Source organism: Hydra viridissima, unplaced genomic scaffold (assembly GCF_058129835.1).
Source record: "Hydra viridissima isolate aposymbiotic clone 2 unplaced genomic scaffold, HvirCarnegie_v1 scaffold_10, whole genome shotgun sequence".
Classification (NCBI taxonomy): Eukaryota; Metazoa; Cnidaria; class Hydrozoa; order Anthoathecata; family Hydridae; genus Hydra; species Hydra viridissima.
In genome coordinates, this window is record NW_028324309.1 from 13,714,295 (window position 1) to 13,734,942 (window position 20,648).

At 31.0% G+C, this 20,648-nt stretch overlaps 2 protein-coding genes and 1 long non-coding RNA gene across 6 annotated transcripts; 1 reads left to right on the forward strand and 2 right to left on the reverse strand.

Annotated features, from left to right (window-relative positions):
- On the reverse strand, positions 1–1,769 carry LOC145181530 (acyl-coenzyme A diphosphatase NUDT19-like). Its single transcript, XM_080056635.2, has 5 exons — positions 1,600–1,769; positions 1,103–1,452; positions 773–1,024; positions 581–683; positions 1–478 (listed from the first exon to the last, which is right to left on the reverse strand). The coding sequence occupies exons 1-5, from the start codon at positions 1,738–1,740 to the stop codon at positions 257–259; spliced, it is 1,068 nt and encodes a 355-aa protein (XP_079912761.2). The 5' UTR covers positions 1,741–1,769; the 3' UTR covers positions 1–256.
- Positions 1,770–1,814: 45 nt separating this feature from the next.
- Positions 1,815–2,210, reverse strand: LOC145181531 (NADH dehydrogenase [ubiquinone] 1 beta subcomplex subunit 7-like). Its single transcript, XM_090101152.1, has one exon. It carries the CDS (start codon positions 2,208–2,210, stop codon positions 1,923–1,925), a length of 288 nt encoding a protein of 95 aa, XP_089957278.1. The 3' UTR covers positions 1,815–1,922.
- A 14,479-nt stretch (positions 2,211–16,689) lies between these two features.
- On the forward strand, positions 16,690–19,839 carry LOC149883208 (uncharacterized). 4 transcript variants are annotated; one of them, XR_016444617.1, is made up of 5 exons: positions 16,694–16,953; positions 18,028–18,098; positions 18,609–18,793; positions 19,029–19,218; positions 19,558–19,833. It is a non-coding gene; the product is annotated as an uncharacterized LOC149883208 (long non-coding RNA). The 4 variants fall into 4 exon arrangements; XR_016444616.1 differs by having other exon boundaries at positions 16,690–16,953; positions 18,609–19,218; positions 19,558–19,839; XR_016444618.1 differs by having other exon boundaries at positions 16,690–16,953; positions 18,042–18,098; positions 18,609–19,218; positions 19,558–19,839.
- Positions 19,840–20,648: the final 809 nt, after the last annotated feature.

The following is a 20,648-nucleotide window of genomic DNA, read 5'->3' on the forward strand; positions in this document are numbered from 1 at the left end:
TTCATAACTTGGATATTTATTTGACGGTAATTTAGAGTTACAATAAAAATTTCAGATGGATTATCTTTGGTTATTCATAACCATGATTATCTTTGCTGTTTTGATGCAAGTTTCACTCATATGGATTGACTTCTTCGGTTAGGAATCCTTCAGAACATCACGATAAAAAATATTTATCAAAAAGGCAGAAGATAAACACCATGACTTTGGTTGCAAGAGATTTTAAAGTTAACTAATTTACTTTATCCTCTAATGCTCACGCCATTAAACGAAAATTGTAACTTTTTTTATACTCTATTTCAATAGGAAGGTGACCGTACCATACATAGTTACTTTTAAATGCATGCCCATGTGTTTTGGACACTTCTTGTCTGTTTATATTTGTTGAAACATTTCTTAGCTCATCAATGGTACATTCAAGATGACTATGATCTCTATTTGGATCCCATTGATGATAATCGTCTCCAGGATATGTCAACTAAAAAGTATCCAAAGAAAAGCACATACAATCATCTGAATAATTTCAATTAGAAAGCCCAATTTGCACTTTAACCTAATAGTCTAATACACTTTAACTTACAATACATCCATCGTTTAATGATATCTGGTAAGGACACCACATTTCCAGCCCAAGTTGTTCTCGATATTTCACAAACTCCCGCAAGTCATTCCAGCTGTTGAACCTGGAAAAAAGGTTTTCATTTTTTCATTACCAAATCTTTTTACTTTTGATGGTGTAACTAAATAAGAATCTCATAAAAAAGTGTTTGACCTTTGCATCCTTGCAAGCTCATAAACTTGTGGAGGTGGTAAAACATCTCTGTGTTTAACTAGAAAATCGTTTGGGCTGCACCAAAGTGTGTCAACAACTTCGCATTTATCAACTTTACTTGGTGGTTGAATATCAGGAAGCAAACAAATATAAAATATAGTGTCAAATCTACGAGAGATCTTTTTAAATGCAGGAGTTAACCAGGTTGACCATTCAAAAAGGTTGTATATGTTGGGGAACAGTTTAGAGCAACTAATGAAAAAATCTCAAAGTACTATACTTTATGATAAAACTTAAAATGAATCCAATTATTCTTAGAAACCAACCCACCTGAACAATTCCAGGAAGTTATTGGCATCATCATTGACTTTCTCACGCCAAGCCTCTAATGTACCATATTTTCCACCAATAATAGTGTCAGGGTCAGTAAGAGCTTCACTATCACCTTTGTCATTCGTTATCAACAAAATTCCAGATTCTTCAAATGTTTCACGTAAGGCACATATTCGAAAAGCTAACTCAGGTTGTAGGCCATTTTTTATTAAAGTACTAGTGTAAATATAAGGACGAGCAGCAGCTATATCCAAAGACCTTTGTACACCTGTTGGAAGCACATCTATCCACTCTTTCTTAAAATCAGCACTTGATATGACACCTCCAGGAAAAACGTAACTACTGGGCTAAACATACATTAAAGATTTATGAACAAAAAACAACTTGTTCAAGAAAAATAAATTGCAGAACAGCTAAAAACAATCCCGGCTAAACAACAATTAATTGATCAATACAAAAACCATGGTCATCAACCCCAATAAATCTCACCTCACCATAAACTTACTCTTTTCATGTCTTTGAAGCATTAAAACTTTAAAGGAGTTTCCAACTGGATTGGTGTGCCCACCTGATTTCACTGCAATAACAAGTGTAGCAGCATCACGCCATCGTTTTTCAAAATTTATCCTGTTCATCTACTTACACCTTTTTTTTTAAATCTAAAACAATCCTTAATTACAGAAAAAAAAAAAAAAAATCTGAACAAACATCAAAAACTAACTTGATATATATTTTCATACAGCTCAATAGAAAAGAATTTCTTTACATTAAATGATTCTTATTATCTTAAAAACAAGTAACCACACAATAAATATAGCTAGACTTGGTTGAGTTTGTTTTTTTCAGCTTGTTTCTTCAGATTTTCTCTGTGTTTATCGCGTATACGTCGGTAATAATCAGCTAGTTCACATTCATCCCACTCATGCTTTTCATGTTTGCATGCCCATGGCATCATCCTTGTTTCAATGCGGCATTTTCTTAGCGGTATGTAGAGGTGTGCACAATAGTCACGAAACTGCAAAGGAACTTCGGCATCTGCCATTTCTTTTTGAGTTGCAATCATCACACGCGGGGGTTCATCTGGCAAATATGATGGTGGATTCATTTATCAGTTCTAAGTGAAAAAAACATTTAAGTTTTTCTCATTTCACTTTTTTTTTTTCTACATTACACATTACAAACACACATTTCACATATTATGACTGATAATAAATGAATATTGTAAATAAATAAGGATTAGTCATTCTAAAGATTAATGAAAACCTTAACATTAAAAAAAAAAAAAAAAAAAATTCTGGTAGATTTGTAAAAAAAAAACAAACTCTAGTGGCTTCATAAATACTGCAAGTAAGATGTTAAAGGCCAATAGCAAACTACATTTTAATTAATTTCAACTTAGAAATTTGTGCATTTTACAAAGTGTGTTTATCAAACATTCAAATAAAAGATTTAATTTCATTTTTCACTTAAATTCATCAAACTAACAGCAATAAAGCATTTAACTTAATCCTGTTTAATTGCGCTGTTTAAACCATGCTGTATTGTAAACGTGTTTAAATGTTAAAACATAATCCAAAGATTTTTCAAAATAAAACTACATATGTAAGAGATAACATGTACAAGATTTTTATTTTATTAAGATTATGCATGTTTTAGCATAAAAGCATTTTTATGATTACATTTTTGGAAAAGCTTGCCATACATAACAAACAAATTTTACACTTTTAAAATGCTTTTAAACCTACTGTTACTATAGCAGTGATTAAAAAGTTGATTTTAATGTACCTACTGTTGCAAAATCAAATTTTGTAATATGTTAGTATGTTAAGTTTTACAGAGAAAAAAACTTTACTTTTCAATTAATAAATACAGAAAGAGAAATTTTATTGTTTACTAAACCGGTTTTAAAATAAATTACTTTTTTTTTTATGGCTTTTATTTATAAAGTTTTTCATACCTAATGCTTTCACCACTGAAATTTAGACAAATTTAAAAAAAAAAAATTAGTAAAACAGCCAGAAAACTATAAAAGTTATTTGATTTTAAATTATTTAACAAAAAGCTAATAGAAAATTTGTCTTAATTTTATTTTAATACTCATCCTGTTCAATCATGAAATAGGCAGCAGGATTGGCATTAAAATTCACATATTACATACCCATTTAGATTTTTTTTACTGAAAATTGTAAATACATAAGCAGTTAGAATTGTTCAATGATGTTGGGCTACTGGTAAGTACTTAAACAAGAGACAAATGATTGTAACTTAACCCATGTTTGAATAGAGGCTTCTTATCTTGTTACTTTAAAAAAGCTTAATGAGGATTTTAAAGCGTTGTGCATATTTATTAGTTCTACATTAACTTTGTAATGTACTGCACTGGTGAAATGTCCTTTAGAAGAAAAAATGACAAAGCTGACGAGAGCAACCAATAATTTTTCTATAAAAAAAGAACAACCATGTCGGACTATATATCTTTTAGGCTATTGAGTTGTCGAACCATATATTGACATGTATATACTAAATTGGTATATACCAATAGAAAAGAGCTTTTATAGTTTGATTTAATTAACAATCGTACATTTAAAAACACAAATATCACCTGTGAATCTTATGGAGATAAGTTAAACGCTAGAACTTCTCGAATAAACTTTAAAATGTACTCAATGAATAAAATTCCGTCAAATTTGCCTCGCCTAAACCCAGTAATGTAAATATATAATCAAAATTCCTTTTTAAATTAAAGTTTTGATTTCCCGAAATCTCGACTTAGGCTTTAGAAACCTAACGTTTTTTTTCTGAGTTGAGCATTGGTTGAGCTTTTATTGAGTGCTTTCGTAACTTTTAGTAGCACAACTCAGAAATCAAGAAATTGATACACAGATACTCTTTATTTGAAAAGCGAAGCACAGGCAGCAACATTGCAGTTTGATTGCAAGATGAAATGCAAAAACTGGAACATGATATTCCTGCGTTGAGGAACACCACCTGTTTTGCGTCACCGACAATGGCCAAAGTGTTTTTGCTGGAGTCAGGGATAATGTTCGAAGTTAAATAATCGATACTCCAAAGCAAACTGAATTGCAATCCTCATATTCTTCATAACTATTTGAAGAGAGCAAGTGGTGAAAGAAAAAAAAGGAATGTTCATGTCTCACACCAAGCATCATAAACCTTAAAGACAACCAGAGTGATTGGCAGCTGGAATTGGTGGATCTCTTTCAAAAATTGAGTGACCTGACAACACATATTTATTAATCGACTGTGATCAACTAGTGTCTCAAGAAGGCCAGGGAAAAAACAAATTTCCATTCAAAGAAGTTGATTCAATCAGTCCCCGCCAAGTAGAAATCAAGGTGTACTGCTATTAAATTAGCCCTAGAGCTCAAACTAGCTCTGCTCCTTATAAAAATTTTCAAATGTCAATTCCAATGCCGGAGGAATTTAAAGAATTCGAAAAAGTCTGCAAATTCTTTTGAAGAGTTATTACCGATAAGTGAAAAATTGATAATTGAAAACGTTCCTAACACCCATCTCATTGTTTCACATTTTCTCCATTTTCAGGAATTAATCGATCACTTGTTTAGTAGTTTTGGAAAGTATTTTGCTCTTTAACTCAATGCTGAGATCGCTGCTGTAATTGGATTGTTTGGTTCTAAACAAATATCTACTTATTTGCTAACTAATTGGACCCTTAAAACAAACATAAGATGAAGACTATGATTTTTATAAAGTTTCTGCTTTTATTCTTCTGTTTTGCTTTTATTCTGCTGTTATTTGATTGAAACATTCCTTGGTAAAGGTTCTTTTAATATTTATGGGAGAAACAAGTTGACCTTTAAAATAGGATTCTCAAATAAGACAAAAAAATGTGTGTAACCAAATATCTTTTAATGAAACTCATAAATAAACGTCACGCACAAAATTGCTTTTATTTGAAAGTAGCGCAAGTTAGGGTTAGGACTATTGTAATTGTAATGAAAACAATAAAAGTAACAATAATTTAATTTAGAAACAATAACTTAATTTAGAATAACAATATTAGAATAAATTAGAATTAAATTAAAATTAAGTTAGAACTAGAATTAAATTAGAATTAGAAATAATTAGAATTAAATTAGAATTAGAAATAAATTAGAATTAAATTAGAATAACAATAACTAAATTTAGAAACAATAACAATACTTGTGATTTACAACTATTGTAATTCTGTAATACAATAACAATAAATATTGTATTGCAATTAATCTTTATAAAATAATAACAATATCTGAAAAAAAAAATGTATTGTAATGACCCACTACAATAACAATAAATATTGTATTGTAATTCGACTTTGTAATACAATAACAATATACTGTTATTGTAATAAACAAAATTATTTTATTTTCAAAATTTAATAAATGTTTTAATAGTCCAGTTGCCGACTATATACCCTTGTACCCTTGAAATAGGGTACAACTAATATTTAATGATTGATTCTATTTTACTGAAACATAATGGGAGGGGTAAGGGGTGCCAGAATGGTAAATTGGACAACTTTAAATAGTAAGGCTATCATCAGACAGGCAATATTCTGCGGCCATTTAGAGCTTAGAAATACATAACAAGATAGGTGATGCGAAATCTAATACTCATTGTAATTGTTTTTCATCACAGCAATACAATACCAAAATAAAAATTTTTTATTGTTTCTATAATATTACAATACAATATTATTGTATTGTAATGTGTAATTGTATTTAATTTTTACAATTACAATTACAATAGTCCTAACCCTAGCGCAAGTTTTCAAATGCCGTTTAGATTTGGCTAAAATTGATAGTGACGTTTAGATTTAACCAAAGTTGAAAGTAACACATAAAGATTTTGGTAGTAAACTTTTACAAACAAAATATTACTATTAATTTAAAGTGCAACAAACATTTACTAAAAATTCTTTGAATGTGGGTAACTAAGTTAATAGTGGTATACAAAAAAATGATAAAATAACTTTTTTAGGCCAATCGCAACAAAAATGTTATGAAAATGATATTGAGGCAATTGCTGCTTGGATGGCCAAGTCACTGCAGTATTGGGCAGCAAAACGAAGTCCAATCCGATTCTTTCTACGGCTGCTTTTGCCATTCTGAGTATTCCTGCCAGTTCAGTATCCTCTAAGCGTTTGTTGAGTGCAGCAAACTTAATCACGAAGGGACAAAATTGAGTTGATCAGTTAAAGGCTTTTCATCGACACCGAACGAGGAACCAGAGGACGATATCCAGGAAACATCTGACGCAATCAATGTTTTGGAAATGTGAGTCATTGAGTAAGACAAAGAACTGTTCAAAAATTCTTAAGAAGCTTTTGTTCTTCATTTGTTCTACTTCATTTAATCTTCTTTAGTGCACAAGCAGTCAGCAGTCAGTTCATTTAGTGCACCAGTAGTTAGCAGTCAGTTCATGTCAGCTCTATGTAAGTTCTACTATAGTTGTATTGTGTTCTTTTTTAAATATTTGTATTAAGTTCTACCACATGAAATTTTTTTTTTTTTTTGTTAACATATCATATAAATTTTATTTACTAATCATTGAATTCGTATACAATATGAATGTCACACTAAATTATTGTTGGATATATGTGAGCACAAACACAATATTTTATCCTTGGTAAAAACCTATTTATAGTGAATCCAGAGATATCCTACCATAGCTTCTTTTTAAATAAAAGTAAATGGAGATTATCGAGATAAATAGAGATAATTTTGAATTTTACTGATATCGATATCAAAGCTTGAAAAATCGGTTTCAAAATTTAAATAAATTACAGATTTTACTTTTCATTATATGCGTTAGGAAAAGGAATCCGGAGTGGAAATTTTCCGATTTCATCAGAATATTTGTATTCTTTTGCCACAAAAACATGTTTTTTAAACTATTTTTTTGTAATATCTTAAGTTAACCCACTAAAGTTTTCATAAAAAACATTGGCAGCATCTTCAGACACAGACACTTTTTTCTTCGCTCTTTTAACACAATCTTTAGTGAATTCACTTCCTTTTCCTTTCGTTGTAAATTTTTTTAAAGAAAACTCATTTTTTTAATTTTGCTTTGGTTAGACATACTGTTGTCAGTTGGAGTTTAAAGAGTTATCAAGCCCTTAAAGCACTTGCTTGATCACAATGCCTTAAGGCTATTGTGATCAAGCAAGTGCCTGATCATCAATTTCAAAATTATTTTATTTCAACATCCTCCATAAAACTAATTATGTAAAAGAAAACAATTGTTTTCTTTTACATAATTAGTTTTATGGAGGATGTTGAAATAAAATAATTTTGAAATTGATGATCAGGCTCTCTATGTTATTGATTTGCGAGGAATTTATCGTGTAAAGCGGTGGAAAAATAGTTGATGTTACGTAGTTCCTTGTGTTAATGGCTTTTAACTAGAATACTTTGTAAATATTGTGAGGAAAATGAATTCAATAACGGAAATTAGAAAAAAAGTACACACGCGGAAACTTATTTATCCTGTTATGTAAATAAATGATAAGAAGATAAAGTGTAAGGAAGAAATGTTATTAAAAAACAACGGTTAGAAAAAGACGAGCACACGCAGACTTATTTATCCTGTCGTGTAAATAAATGAGTCATAAGAACAAAAACAAGCAATAATAGGAAACTGTAAAAAGCTGAAAAATATAGCTTGAAAAAAAAGCCATTTTGGTTGGAGAGAAAGAGAAAGGAGATAGACAGAAGTCAGAGAAGAAAATAAATTAAATTAAGCGGAAGTTTTACACTTTCTAACAAAAGAAAGAAATAGTGATTCGTTTCAACAAGAGCTTGAAGAACAAAAGAGGAGTAATTAACAAAAAGATTACATACAATGGTGATCACATAAATAGCACCCCTAACGTTTTCTTCATTAGATAAAGGGGGATAAACAACATTTCTGTACTTTTTTTGCTACTTTTAAATTTTCATTAAAATAATTTCTTTCTTTGTTAGGGAAATTAAAAAAAAAAAAAAAAGAAATATTAGTTAATTAATTCCCATCAATCTATAAATTGTAAGAAAAAAAATTTTTTTTTACGGTTTTTTTTTACTGAATAATAGTAATAATTAATAAATAGTTTACAAAACAGCGAAAAATTGTGAACATGTAAATGGCACATCAAAAAAAACAAAACGTTCAATCAAAAAGGTGTTGTTTAATGTTAGTTTAAAAGTATGTATCAAAACATTTAACCGAGCATTAGCATTTTGTTGGGTAACCTTTAGTCTCTATTACTTCAGCACATCTTATTGGCATACTGTTAACAAGCCTTTCATGGTGCTTAGGAACATGCTTTTAGACCTTGTAACTACTATGAATTGCGGATTCTAGGACATTGACAGTTTTCTATATGCATTGACAGTTTTCAAGACACAATATCGATTCTGGCGCATTGACAGTTTTCAAGACACAATATCGATTCCAGGACATTGCCAGTCTTCTCCATAGTTAATGAATTCGAGATGGAGTTGTATTTTTTTAATGGAAATTGTTATTAGATTTCCAGCTCATTGATATACTTTTCCATACTTAAGGCTTAATTTTTTGAGGTGTTAATATCATGCCAGAACCTGTAAATAAGTATTCATAATTTATTCCATAATGTTAAAGAGTTTATCATAGTCCATAAATGTAAAGCATGGTTTTCGTTTGTAGTGTCCGAGAGCTAGCGTGTGAATTCTGTCTTGTAAGATGTGTCTTTTATCATCGTTAGCGCTGAGTGCGACTTTGTTGATTTCTTCGGTGTAAATGTTATGCTGATGTGATCGGATAACGTTCATGGTTGCATGCTTTTCTGTCTTATTCATTAAGCAGTCGTAATAGTCTTGATGAGTGATGTGTTTTTGAATATTCTCCATGGTTTGTTATTTTTTAAAAAATTTATTCTTTAAAAATTTCACCACAAGGTATTAATAACTTCTTGAAAGTCAAGACCTTCATTCAATTTTTTTAAGACGTAAAGACACAAATGACCACAATAAGACGTGTTACCAAATTGCACTCTTTCACTGTTATAATAAACCGGGCTTTTCAAGTATTTAGTCAATTCAACAAGAGGAGGCTGAGCATAAGAGTCAAAGCTGTATTTTTTGTCAGCGTCTTTATACCAGCACACCCAATGAAACCCACCAGTGCTTGAATCTCCTGTATTCACAATACCACATTCTTTTTTTCTTGGCTTTTTTGGCAATTCATCCCTCACAAAAACACCTCTAAAGTTTTTCAATTTTAACTGTTTAGTAGCCTTTATCAATTGAAAGTTAGTTAAAGCCTCATTGGGTAAAACAATTCCTTCTACGTCAATCCATTGAAAGTCGATCATTTTTTTAATTCCTTAAAAAGCTTATCCGAATTTTTTAACAAGCGATTTTCATAGAATAGCACCTAAAAAGGGTATACTATTAAAGGGTGAGTTAGGTCCGAGCAATAAGCCAGATCCAATAGATTGATAGCCTTTTCCATTTTTAACAAAGAGTCCATCACCGTGAACATTTTTAGTCCATGGGGTGATAAACAATCCTTCTCCACCTAAAGTTTTTATCTTCATTCCTTTTCCATTTTTGCTCATGTAAAAAAGACCTCGCCCAGCAATTTTATCAACCATAGCAGAGCCAGCAGAAGATCCTACACCTGCTAACAATCCAGTAGCTAGAGCAGGGACTACTCTTGTTGCAAGAGTGCTGCCTAACATACCTAGTAACGGTAGAAGAGCTCCGATAAATCCGCCTTCAATGGTTGAGTTGTATGCAATTTGTCTTTTGCTCAATTTAAGAGTGACCCCTTTTCCAGCTTCATACGCTTTTCTAATTTTGTTCAATTGCGCATTAGTGATAGCGAGAACATGTTTACCGTTCAAGTCTTGATGAGAAAGCTTAATGCTAGTATCGGTTTTATCATGCATGGCTTTTTTAATTTTATCAGATTGACTCTGTGAGATGTTAATTTTGATGTTTTGATAATTGCTCATTTTTTATGTATTAAAAATTATTTATTTCACTTCTCGAATATGATATCGTATTGTAATATCCTCTCCACGAAAATCAACCAAATCTCCATTCTGATCAATGATACGAGTAACCATTGTTGAAATTTCAAACAGTTTAACAGGAAGATAAATCAAATGCATTGGTCTCTCGATGATTTTATAGCCTGGACTAACATTTGGATAAAAGGAGTAAATGCAATTTAATTGGGTTCCATTAATATAGGATGATCCGATAACGTTGTTAACGATTCTGATGGTGTTAATGCTTGAAATTCTAACGATATTATCCGACTCGTATTCGGAATTGGAATTTAATTTTCTTTTAGTAAACCCTAAAACTGAAGAGATGCTGTTCTCCACGTTAAAGTCAATCAAATAATTCAAACCAAGTTTAATGGTTGATTTTAAAGTATTAAGATTGATTCCAATTTGAAGGTTGTTTGGAGAGTAATTAATTTTATTTGCAATAATATAACTTCCACGTTGAGCTGTTTTTATTGTGTTTAAAATAGACCTTTGCAAATACTCATTGATGTCTTTAATGTCATAGCTTCCTGATGGAATGATAATGTTCTCCCAATGAGCTCCATTGTTCATGCTGTATTTGAAAGAATTGTTTTTACTGTTTACATTTGGAATGCTGTTGTAAGTCTCAAGACCGAGAAAAGCCATTTCATAACTTTTTCCTTCGTCAAAAACGATTTTATCCAAAAAATCAGTGGTGATAACACTTGATTTTCCATCTACATCGATTATTATACCTGTCATTTTTAAAATAAGAATTATTTTTTAAATTGTTTTAGAAAAATAAAAAATCGTCAAATCCGCTTCTGTACTTTCCCTCGTTCTTTTTAGAAGAGAGATCGATGACAGCAAATCCGTGAGGTTCATTCCAGCAATGATTGCAAAAGGCTTTAAATTCTTCTATTTTCATATCGCACGAAACGTGATCTTGATAAATGTGATTAACGCTTTTTTGGTCTTGTTTAAAGAGACAAATAAAGTTAGCATTTTCTCTGATGGTATGTCTTGGAATCTCGAAATAGTTTTGAGCGAGATAAAAGCAGTCAACGTTAGAATGTCTTCCTCGGATATAATATTTTTCACACTTGTTTTGATTGGTCAATTGCAAATCATCAAAGATCATTAAATTGTTTTTAGATGAATCAAGATCTTCTGGTTCTGGAACATCGTCTGCAGTTTCGAAAAATTGACATTCCATATCATAATTGTCAGAATATTTTTTTGAAAGATCGTTAATAACATCTTCATGGATTAAATTCAATTTTTCCATTTCGTCTTGTACATCATCCGTTAACAAATCCACAATATCCTTTTTAGGAAGTTTATTTTCGAATGATCTTTTGAGTATTTTGTATTCAGGTTGAAATAGTGATTTTCCAAACACTTGCAAATGATTATAGTCTAACCATCCAGGTCTTAAAAGTAAATTGAGTAGCAGCGTTGTTTTTCCATATCCAGACTTTCCAACGATGATTCCTCGAATGCTTCTCGGTAAAAGCTTGCTGTTGTTTCTTTTGGTTTTCCCAATTTTACACGACAATTTCATCACTTCCATTTTTTTATATTTAAAAAGTTTTTATATATGTTAAAATGTACTGCGTTAAGTGTAGAAGAGAGACTGAAACCATTCACTTGAAAAACGAGATCACAAAAAACAACAGACCTATGTTGAAAGGAACTTGCATCATCTGCGGAACGACTAAATGCAAGTTTGTTTCTGCGAATGCACTCAAAGGATCATCTTCGCATACGGCAAAAGGAGGAGACTGGGTGGAATCGATCAACAATTTTTCAAAAAAAATAAAACTTCCATGGGCAAAGTTTCCAGGAGAAATGCACGTTCCAGGGATGAATTTTGCAGGACCTGGAACCAATTTAGACAAAAGACTCACTTCCACGGACATGTATCAAGATTGGAGCAAACCGGTGGATAGAGTAGACAATGCTGCATATCACCACGATTTAGCTTATAAATATTTTAACGACAAGCAAAACAGAAATTTAGCAGATCGAATGATGCTTGAAGAAATGGATTCTATACAAAATCCTACTCAGAGAGAAATAAGCGAGCGAAAAATCATCGAACCCATCATCAAAGCCAAAGCTAAATTCGGATTGGGTGTGAGTGATTTGAAATGGACGGATCAACTTGCAGAGGAGCTTCATAAACCGGTGATTCATCATTTTAAAAAAAGAAAAGTGATTGTGAACGACATTGATGAGATATGGGCTGCTGATTTGGTGGACATGCAATCGTTTTCAAAATTCAACAACGGCGTAAAATATTTGCTCATGGTGATCGACGTGTTTTCAAAGTATGGATGGATTGTTCCGTTAAAAAGCAAAACAGGTCTTGAAGTAGCTGAAGCGTTAAAAAAGATTTTCACAGAAAGAAAATGCATTAAATTGTGGGTAGACAAAGGAAAAGAGTTTTACAACAGACATGTGAGAGCGTTGGGTGTGCAACTGTATTCCACTGAAAACGAGGAAAAAAGTTGTGTTGTCGAGCGATGGAATAGAACAATGAAAGAGAGAATGTTTAAATATTTTTCAGCCAACAATACCAATAAATACATTGACGTATTGGATGAGATGGTGAAAAATTACAACAACACAAAGCATTCTTCCATCAAAATGACACCAGTGGAAGCTAGCGATGAAAAGAATAAATATAAGGTCTGGTGGAGTCAGTATGGAAAGGATCAAACATTACCAGCAAAACCAAAATTTTCCATGGGCGATCAAGTGAGGATCGTAAAAAAGAAGTCTCATTTTGAAAAGGGGTATACGCCGAGATGGACTGAGGAGGTTTTTACAGTGTCAAAAGTTCAGTATACGAATCCGCCCACGTATAAAATCTCTGACGCTAACGGTGAAGAAATTCAAGGCACCTTTTACGAGCAGGAGATGCAAAAGACACATCAAGACATATTCAGAATTGAAAAAATCATTCGCAAAACCAAGAGCAAGTCGTTAGTCAAATGGTTGGGATATCCAGACTCGTTCAACTCATGGGTAGATAATAATGAATTGTTAAGTTTGCAAAAATGATCTAAAAATTTATTTTTAATATGTAAAATGCATGCTCCTCACAAGTTTTTTAGAAATGTTACCTCAGCAGAAGTCCACAGTTTGGATTTGCAATTAAAAATTTTGGAAGAGAGAGTTAGAGAGTTGGAGGAAAGAAGACCAAACAACATTATTGTGTCTACGAAAACGTTAGATCATCCACCTTATTTCAACGTTAACGAACAATATGAGATTTTTTCTCAGAAAGACATTAAATTTGCTGCTCTCTCACATACAATGATAGCTTTATCCATTGGGCTGAATTTGGAGAAAGGTATTGCAGTGATAACATTAATGAATAAAATTACTGATCAATTGAATTATAGAAAAAACGAAGTTATTATTTCAGAGTCTGTAGATGATGTTATTATGGATGTGAATAGTAACAGCAAACAGGACGTGATTGTTAAAAAAAGAGAAAAACTTTGTAAGATTAGTTACATTGATTTAAAATAATTTTTATTAACAAAAAATGGAAATATTGAATGAAAAACTTTATCCAGTTCTTCCATCAGCTCCTGCAGATGAAGGACATGTTTATAGGCTTCAGAAAATAAGCGAGATTCAGAAAGAGATAGAGAGTGAAAAAGCAAAGCGAGTTCATCTAAGCAAAAAGTACCATCGCGTGTTTAGAATCATTTCGAATGTGGACAATGTGATGCAAGCCTTATGCATTGCTTTAGGTGCGACTGGAATAGGGCTTTTGTCAACCATTATTGCCAGTCCAGTAGCGATTGCGTGTGAAGGTGTGGCTATTAGCATGGGGTTTTTGTCCATTGTAGGAGGACAAGTCAACAAAAAACTAGCATTAAAAGCGGAGAAGCATGAAAAGATCAAAGTGTTGGCCGAGTCAAAATTGAACACGATCAGCGAACACATTTCCAAAGCGTTGATAGACGGAAAAATAAACGATTCAGAGTTTCAATTGATTCTTGATGAGCTTCAAAAGTTTAAATCCTTGATGGATGAAATACGAACCAAAACCAAAAAGGGAATAGATGAAGTTACTAAAGAAAACTTGATCCAAAAAGGTCGAGAAGACGCGATTCAAACGTTTAACAATTTGTTTAAAAAAGGATCAACGTAGTCGTAAAACCAATTTATGTTTTTTTCCACGTATTTTAAGAAATGATCAACGTAGTCGTAAAACCAATTTATGTTTTTTTTCCACGTATTTTAAAAAGATGTTTTTCTTTAAAATACAAGACCTGAATAAAAGGGATGAAATTGTGAAAGAAATTAATGACAGACGAAAGAGGATTTATCAGAACAGCGTGAATGACAACATTTCAGATATGAATTTTCAAGCTGATTTGAGAAAGCTTTACAAGCCTCTGATTGAAAGCAATCAAAAGATGATTAAAAGCCTGTCAGTCGATCAAAAAAAGAAAAGACCTTTCGAAGTGAACAAAGTTGGAGATAAAATGTACATTGGAAAAATGGAGGTTGAAATAGATGGAAATGATATCATTGTCGGTGAAGAAAAGTATAATGGAACAAAAGGTCTTTGGGAACTGATGACTGAATTAACAATACCAAAGAGCTATACCGATGAAGATTTGCAAAATTATGAAAAAATTTTAATGGATAGTGATGCTATAAGATCTGATTCGCAACCGCATAAACCGAAATCATCAAGAAGACCAAAGTATCAGCAACTTATTGCTCCTATTTGAGAAAAAATGATGCGTATTGAAAAAGGTAAAAAAGGTCGTGGTGTCATTATTCTTCCAGGTGATCCTAATGCGTTGGTGGAAAAGCTTGAATTGAGTATTGCTGCATGGCATGCTGGGAATACAGGATCAAGAAACGAGGCTGTTGCTATTTGCGATGAGCTGTTGAGACAAGGGGAGATTAATAAAGGGGAATATAAATCGTTAATGAGGACTATTGATAAAATTATTTAAAAAGATTGTTTTATTTAAAAAAATGCTCATTGTGAACAAAAGAAGATATGTGAAAAAGAACGTTGTTGGTGGAGGTGGTATTGTAGACATGATTAAAAATTTCATAAAAAGAGCAGCTGCGTCAAGTGTAACAAAAGCAACAGTGAATTTGCTTAAAAATGCTGCAACAAGCAAAATTGGACAAGAAGCGATTACAGCTGCAAAATCTGCCGGGACTGAGAGTTAGCCCTTTCAGCCATTTCCACTGCTAGAGATGTGGCTATTGACAAAGGTAAAAAGACCATTGAGAAATTAAAGACTGGTTCATCTATTCAAAGTAAGAAAATGTCTAAAAAGAACGCGATTCGAATTCAAGACCTGGTGAAAATAGGGCAGGGCATGAAAATAGTATGAAGATAGCATTCTGTTGCGATGGCTTGTTATAAACTTGCGATGGCTTGCGATAAGAGACATTTAAATGAATTAAATAATTTTTTTATTATATAAAAAATGATAAGTACTGAGCGATTAAGAGTTACTGAGAACCCAGAGTATGATATTGGTATTGAAAAAGTTGATTTTTTTGAGTATCTTCCAACCAATCTCGATTTAAATTCTTCAGGCACGATTACTTTTGAGATAGACTGTCAATCGATTCAAACAGTACCATCAGAGGCTTACATTCTTATTGAAGGGGTGTTGAAAAAGAGCGATGGAACCTTTTACGATGCTAAAGACAACATTGCACTGGTGAACAACGCTTTGTTGTATTTGTTTAATGATGTTACTTATGACTTGTCGGGAGAGCAAGTGGAACGAGTGATGTATCCAGGTCCAGCCACCACTATACTTGGATTGATGAAATATCCTTATGGATTTCAGTTTGCTGATGGATTAAAACAGATGTGGTATATGGATACGTCAAATCTTGTTGAAAATTCAGGATTCATTGTTAGACGAGACCATTTGTTTGCAGACACTACATCCGTTGGAGCTTTTTCGTTTAAAATTCCGTTGAAGCACATTTTTGGATTTTGCGAAACCTATGACAAAGTTGTTTATGGGTTTAGACATACCATCACCTTTACAAAGAAAGAATGTGATGATGCGATTTATAGAGCGGAGAGCGTTAGTGCAGGAATGATCAACCTTAAAAAATTAAGACTTTATATGCCTCGCGTTGAATTAGATATTTCGAAAAAGACTGAATTCATGAATTTAATAGCTCAAAAAATTCCCATTCAAGTGGCTTATAAATCAAACAAATGTGAAAGACAGCTTATTCCAGCCGGTCAAACAGAATTTACCTGGTCGCTTGGAAGAGTCACTGACAAAAGCATTCCAAGATTTATCTTGTTCGGACTTCAGACAAACAGAAATTCCAGTCAAACAGTTAATCCATCACTATTCGATCATTGTGATGTTAGCAATTTTTACGTGACTGTTAATGGAATAAAGTATCCAAATTACAATTACGACTTGAATTTTGGAGAAAAGAGAGTGCCCAGTAAACACGCTTTAGTTGGTCCAACTGACGGGCCAGTATTGGCTACAGTTGGCTAACTGTTGGCATTTTTTGGCAACCATTAACCGACTGTATACCGGCGTGTTTTTGAATCGTAAGTTTCCCGTAAGTTTGTAAATGTATATTATAAATATATTCACTTAGACCATGCGACTAATTATCAAAATTATTCAAATAGATTCATTCAATGATTAAAACTATTCAATAGAGTTAGTTTAGTTTGAAGCTTTTTATCATTTTTTTTTCTTTCAAACGCTTTTTCTACCCTTTAATTAAACTTTTAAACTCAAACTCTCGTACACCTCTTAATATAACCGTTACGCTGGTAAATAGAAATATTTTACATTTATCCATTAGTGACACATTCAGATACAATTTTTGACATTGGTTGAGTTTTTAATTTATTTTTATGATGACACCATTGTTGCATTTGTATAAGACATTTTAGCTCTATTTTAACTATTATCAAAAGTTTAAATACAGCTAAAATGTATATGTGCGTGTATAGTAGTATGTTTATGTGTGTATTTCTGTATGTATATGTATGTATGTTTGTATGTATGTATATATATATATATATATATATATATATATATATATATATATATATATATATATATATATATATATATATATATATATATATATACAGAGTGTCTGCCAGATCAGGGGAATTCAGGGAAAAGTCAGGGAAATCAGATATCTGCAAAAAATCTAGGATAATCCAGGAAATTAGGTTGAATTTTAAAAAAATCAGGGAGAAATCAGGGAAAATGGCTCTTCATCAAACTTACATAACGTAAATAAGTTGTACATAGTACATGTAATATAAAAGTTTATTTGGCAGATAGTTTTATGAACTTCACTTGCATCAAGCGAATCTTGAATCTTCACTTGCAAAAATGTAAACAATTATACAACCCATATTAAATGTATCAATACTTGATACATTTAGTGTGGGTTGTATTATTGTTTACATTTTTGCAGTTGAAGAGCATTTTTCTAAACGAATCTAGATCAATTTTTGTGAAGTTGAATTTGGGTAACTTTAAATTAAATCAAGGAAAACAGGTAGAAGATCAGGAAAGTATCAGGGAAAAGTCAGAGAAATCCACCTAAAAATATTGGCAGACATCCCTATGTATTTTGTATATATTGCATATAATATATGCCATATACAATATTGACATAATATATGCAGTATATAAATAAATGGTATATGCAATTGTATATACAATATGACATATACATTTCATATTAAGCATATATAACATTTATATTATATTATATTATATTATTATTATTATTATTATTATATATATATATATATATATATATATATATATATATATATATATATATATATATATATATATTCGTATAATGCATATAATTATAGCATTTTATTAAAAGGGACTTCGACTTCTGAAAACTATGAGAAAACTGTTCAAAATTTTGGGGATCAGGAAAGTAAGGTTTTGGATAAACTATTTGTTTTTTTGTTTTTTTTTTTGTTTTACTACTTGTTATACATTGTATATGTGTTAAGCATACATACATTGATTAAGATGCTGACATATTGACAAAGGAAAACTATTTATATTTTTTGTAAAAAAAATTAATTTGTGTTTTAATATAAGTCATAAATGGATGAAGGCTTTAAAAAAATACATATTTCATGTTACAAAAATACACATTTCTACTTTTTTATGCAGATAAAGGTTTTAAATAACGCTCTTTTCCATGGCCTTAATAACACAGCACAAAAATGTGCTAGAATACCATTTTTACAGCAATCAATTCACCTACAGGGATAAATAACATGAATGTTTAAAATTTTAACTCCAAATATTTGAGTTCCATAACACCTTTATCCATGTATGTCTTCAAATTAAAAACTAGATTGTGTTTTTGAAACCAGTTTTCCAATAAGATTCAAATGCAATCAAATATTATTTAATTATTTGTGTATGTTTATAGAGAAGTTAGCAGCTTTGGAGTTAAGATTAACAGAGCTGGAGCAAAAAAATAAGTTTTTAGAAGTTCAAAGTTTTTTGGATAATGAAGATATTGTTGTTCCCCCTGGCCTTCCAATGGAAAGTAAGGAAGATTTGGAGAGGTTTAACCTTATGATACAGATGAAATCTGAGATGGCTCTCTATAAAGTTTGAAATTATTTTTTGTATTATAATGTTTCTAGCAGTCTTCAGGTTGCGTTTAAACTAGTAACTATTATTTTATAAGATCAAAGATAAGTTTTTTTATAAGTCTTATAATTGTAATTTATCAAAGGTAATTTAATAATACCTTAGTTATATTATACTGCATTACATTTTCATTTACCTTTGAAAAAATAGTTTAAATAAAAAAGTTGTAATATGTAGCATTATTTGTTTTTAGGTCAAATATCTGCGTTCTATTGGCGGTAAAGTTGAACGTCCAAAATACATATGATGTGTGTTGGGAGCCATGTTTTCCAAAAATTTTAGCGTTTTATGTAATTTAAACGGATCTTCAAGTAAGATGATAGCTACTGGAATGGGCAAGGTTAAGTTGCGATGTTATCATTTTGTGTTAAAGTGCTTACTATGTAAGTATTACTAGTTATGTAAATTTTTAGTCTATTAAAGTCAACTGTATTTTTATATTTACAAAAATATGTTTACAACACTAAGAAAGAATATAATATGTTAGTACTTATGACAATTACCAGTGTTGTCATTAGTTGTAAATTTGTAAGATATTATATTCTCCCTTGGTGACTTGAACTTATTATCATATGCACATATTTTTAAAACTGCTAACCAGTTAATGTAATTCTTGATTTGCAAAGTATACGTATAAGAGCTTAAAAATAACTTAAAAATAATTTATATTTAAACAAAAAATAAATTGAGTTTTTAAATTTATTTTCATTTTATTCTTTTAGCAGCAGTAAGAATTCAGTATCTTAATTCCAAGGATAAAGATATTTACCCGATGGTTTCAAGATGGTTTCAGGGCGCAAATGATCAAGGAGATGGGCGAATAAATAGACAGGCGAAAAGCAAGGTTATAAAAAATCAGTTGCAGTTAATCAATGAAAAGAATATTTAGTTATTATTTTCTTTTGAAAATTTATAAAAGCTTATTTTTCTTGATTTTATTTATAAATCTAATTTTTCTTAATTATTATTAATAATTATCTAATAAATCGCCATGTTTTTAAATATTAGCGTTTTACAATATTGTTTTTAATTAAAGTTGCCAATATTAGTTTCAAACCTTTAATAATATTAACTACAATAATAGAATATTTTTAGTTCTTTATTTGTAAATATTTTTCTTTAATGGTCTGGAAATAAAAGTGTAATGATAAAAAATTTTTTCTTTTTTTTGTATTCAACTAAGTTATCTATAAATAATACAATATTTTGTGTGGACAGTAGTACTGTTTGGTAAAGTCTGATATACAAACAATCACTATTAGATAGAAAATTAAATATTAAAAAGCAAAGTTATACTTTGTTATTAAGCAATATTCAAAACATGATTTATAACTTTTGCACTTTCAATTTAAACGCAAAAGTGAATTTAAGAAATCGCGAAAAAAAATCATATAGTTGGGCCGGTAATGGTACCAACTGTTAGCCAACTGTTTTATTACTGTTGGGCCGTTAATGGCAAACAATTGTTTAAAAACAGTTGGCTAAGTGTTGGTAAAAGCGTTACGTTTTTTTCACGGTACCAACTAAATAGCCGACTGTTGGCCCAACTGTAGCTAATAGTTGGTTATTAGGATCGGGCCAACTACTTACCAACTGTTCGATGTTTACTGGGTAGAGCGTTGAATTTAAAAAATACGCATAACGAAAGAATTGACAATGATCTTATTTTAAAATCAGAAGAGCTGAATTGGGATGGAATGGAGTTTCCTGTCAAGCTTAATAAAATCAACAAGTTTGAAAAGAATAATCCTGACATCAGCGTGAACGTCTTTGGGTATGAAAATGAAAAACTTTACCCTTTGCAAATATCTAA

Excerpts from the sequence above, each read along its gene's own strand:
- LOC145181530 (XM_080056635.2), bottom strand. The coding sequence starts at position 1,740 with ATGAACAGGATAAATTTTGAAAAACGATGGCGTGATGCTGCTACACTT. Across the intron at positions 1,025-1,102 it reads AACTTCCTGGAATTGTTCAG|TTGCTCTAAACTGTTCCCCA; the intron begins GTGGGTTGGTTT and ends TTTTTTCATTAG. Across the intron at positions 479-580 it reads CATTAAACGATGGATGTATT|TTGACATATCCTGGAGACGA; the intron begins GTAAGTTAAAGT and ends GATACTTTTTAG.
- LOC145181531 (XM_090101152.1), bottom strand. The coding sequence starts at position 2,210 with ATGAATCCACCATCATATTTGCCAGATGAACCCCCGCGTGTGATGATT.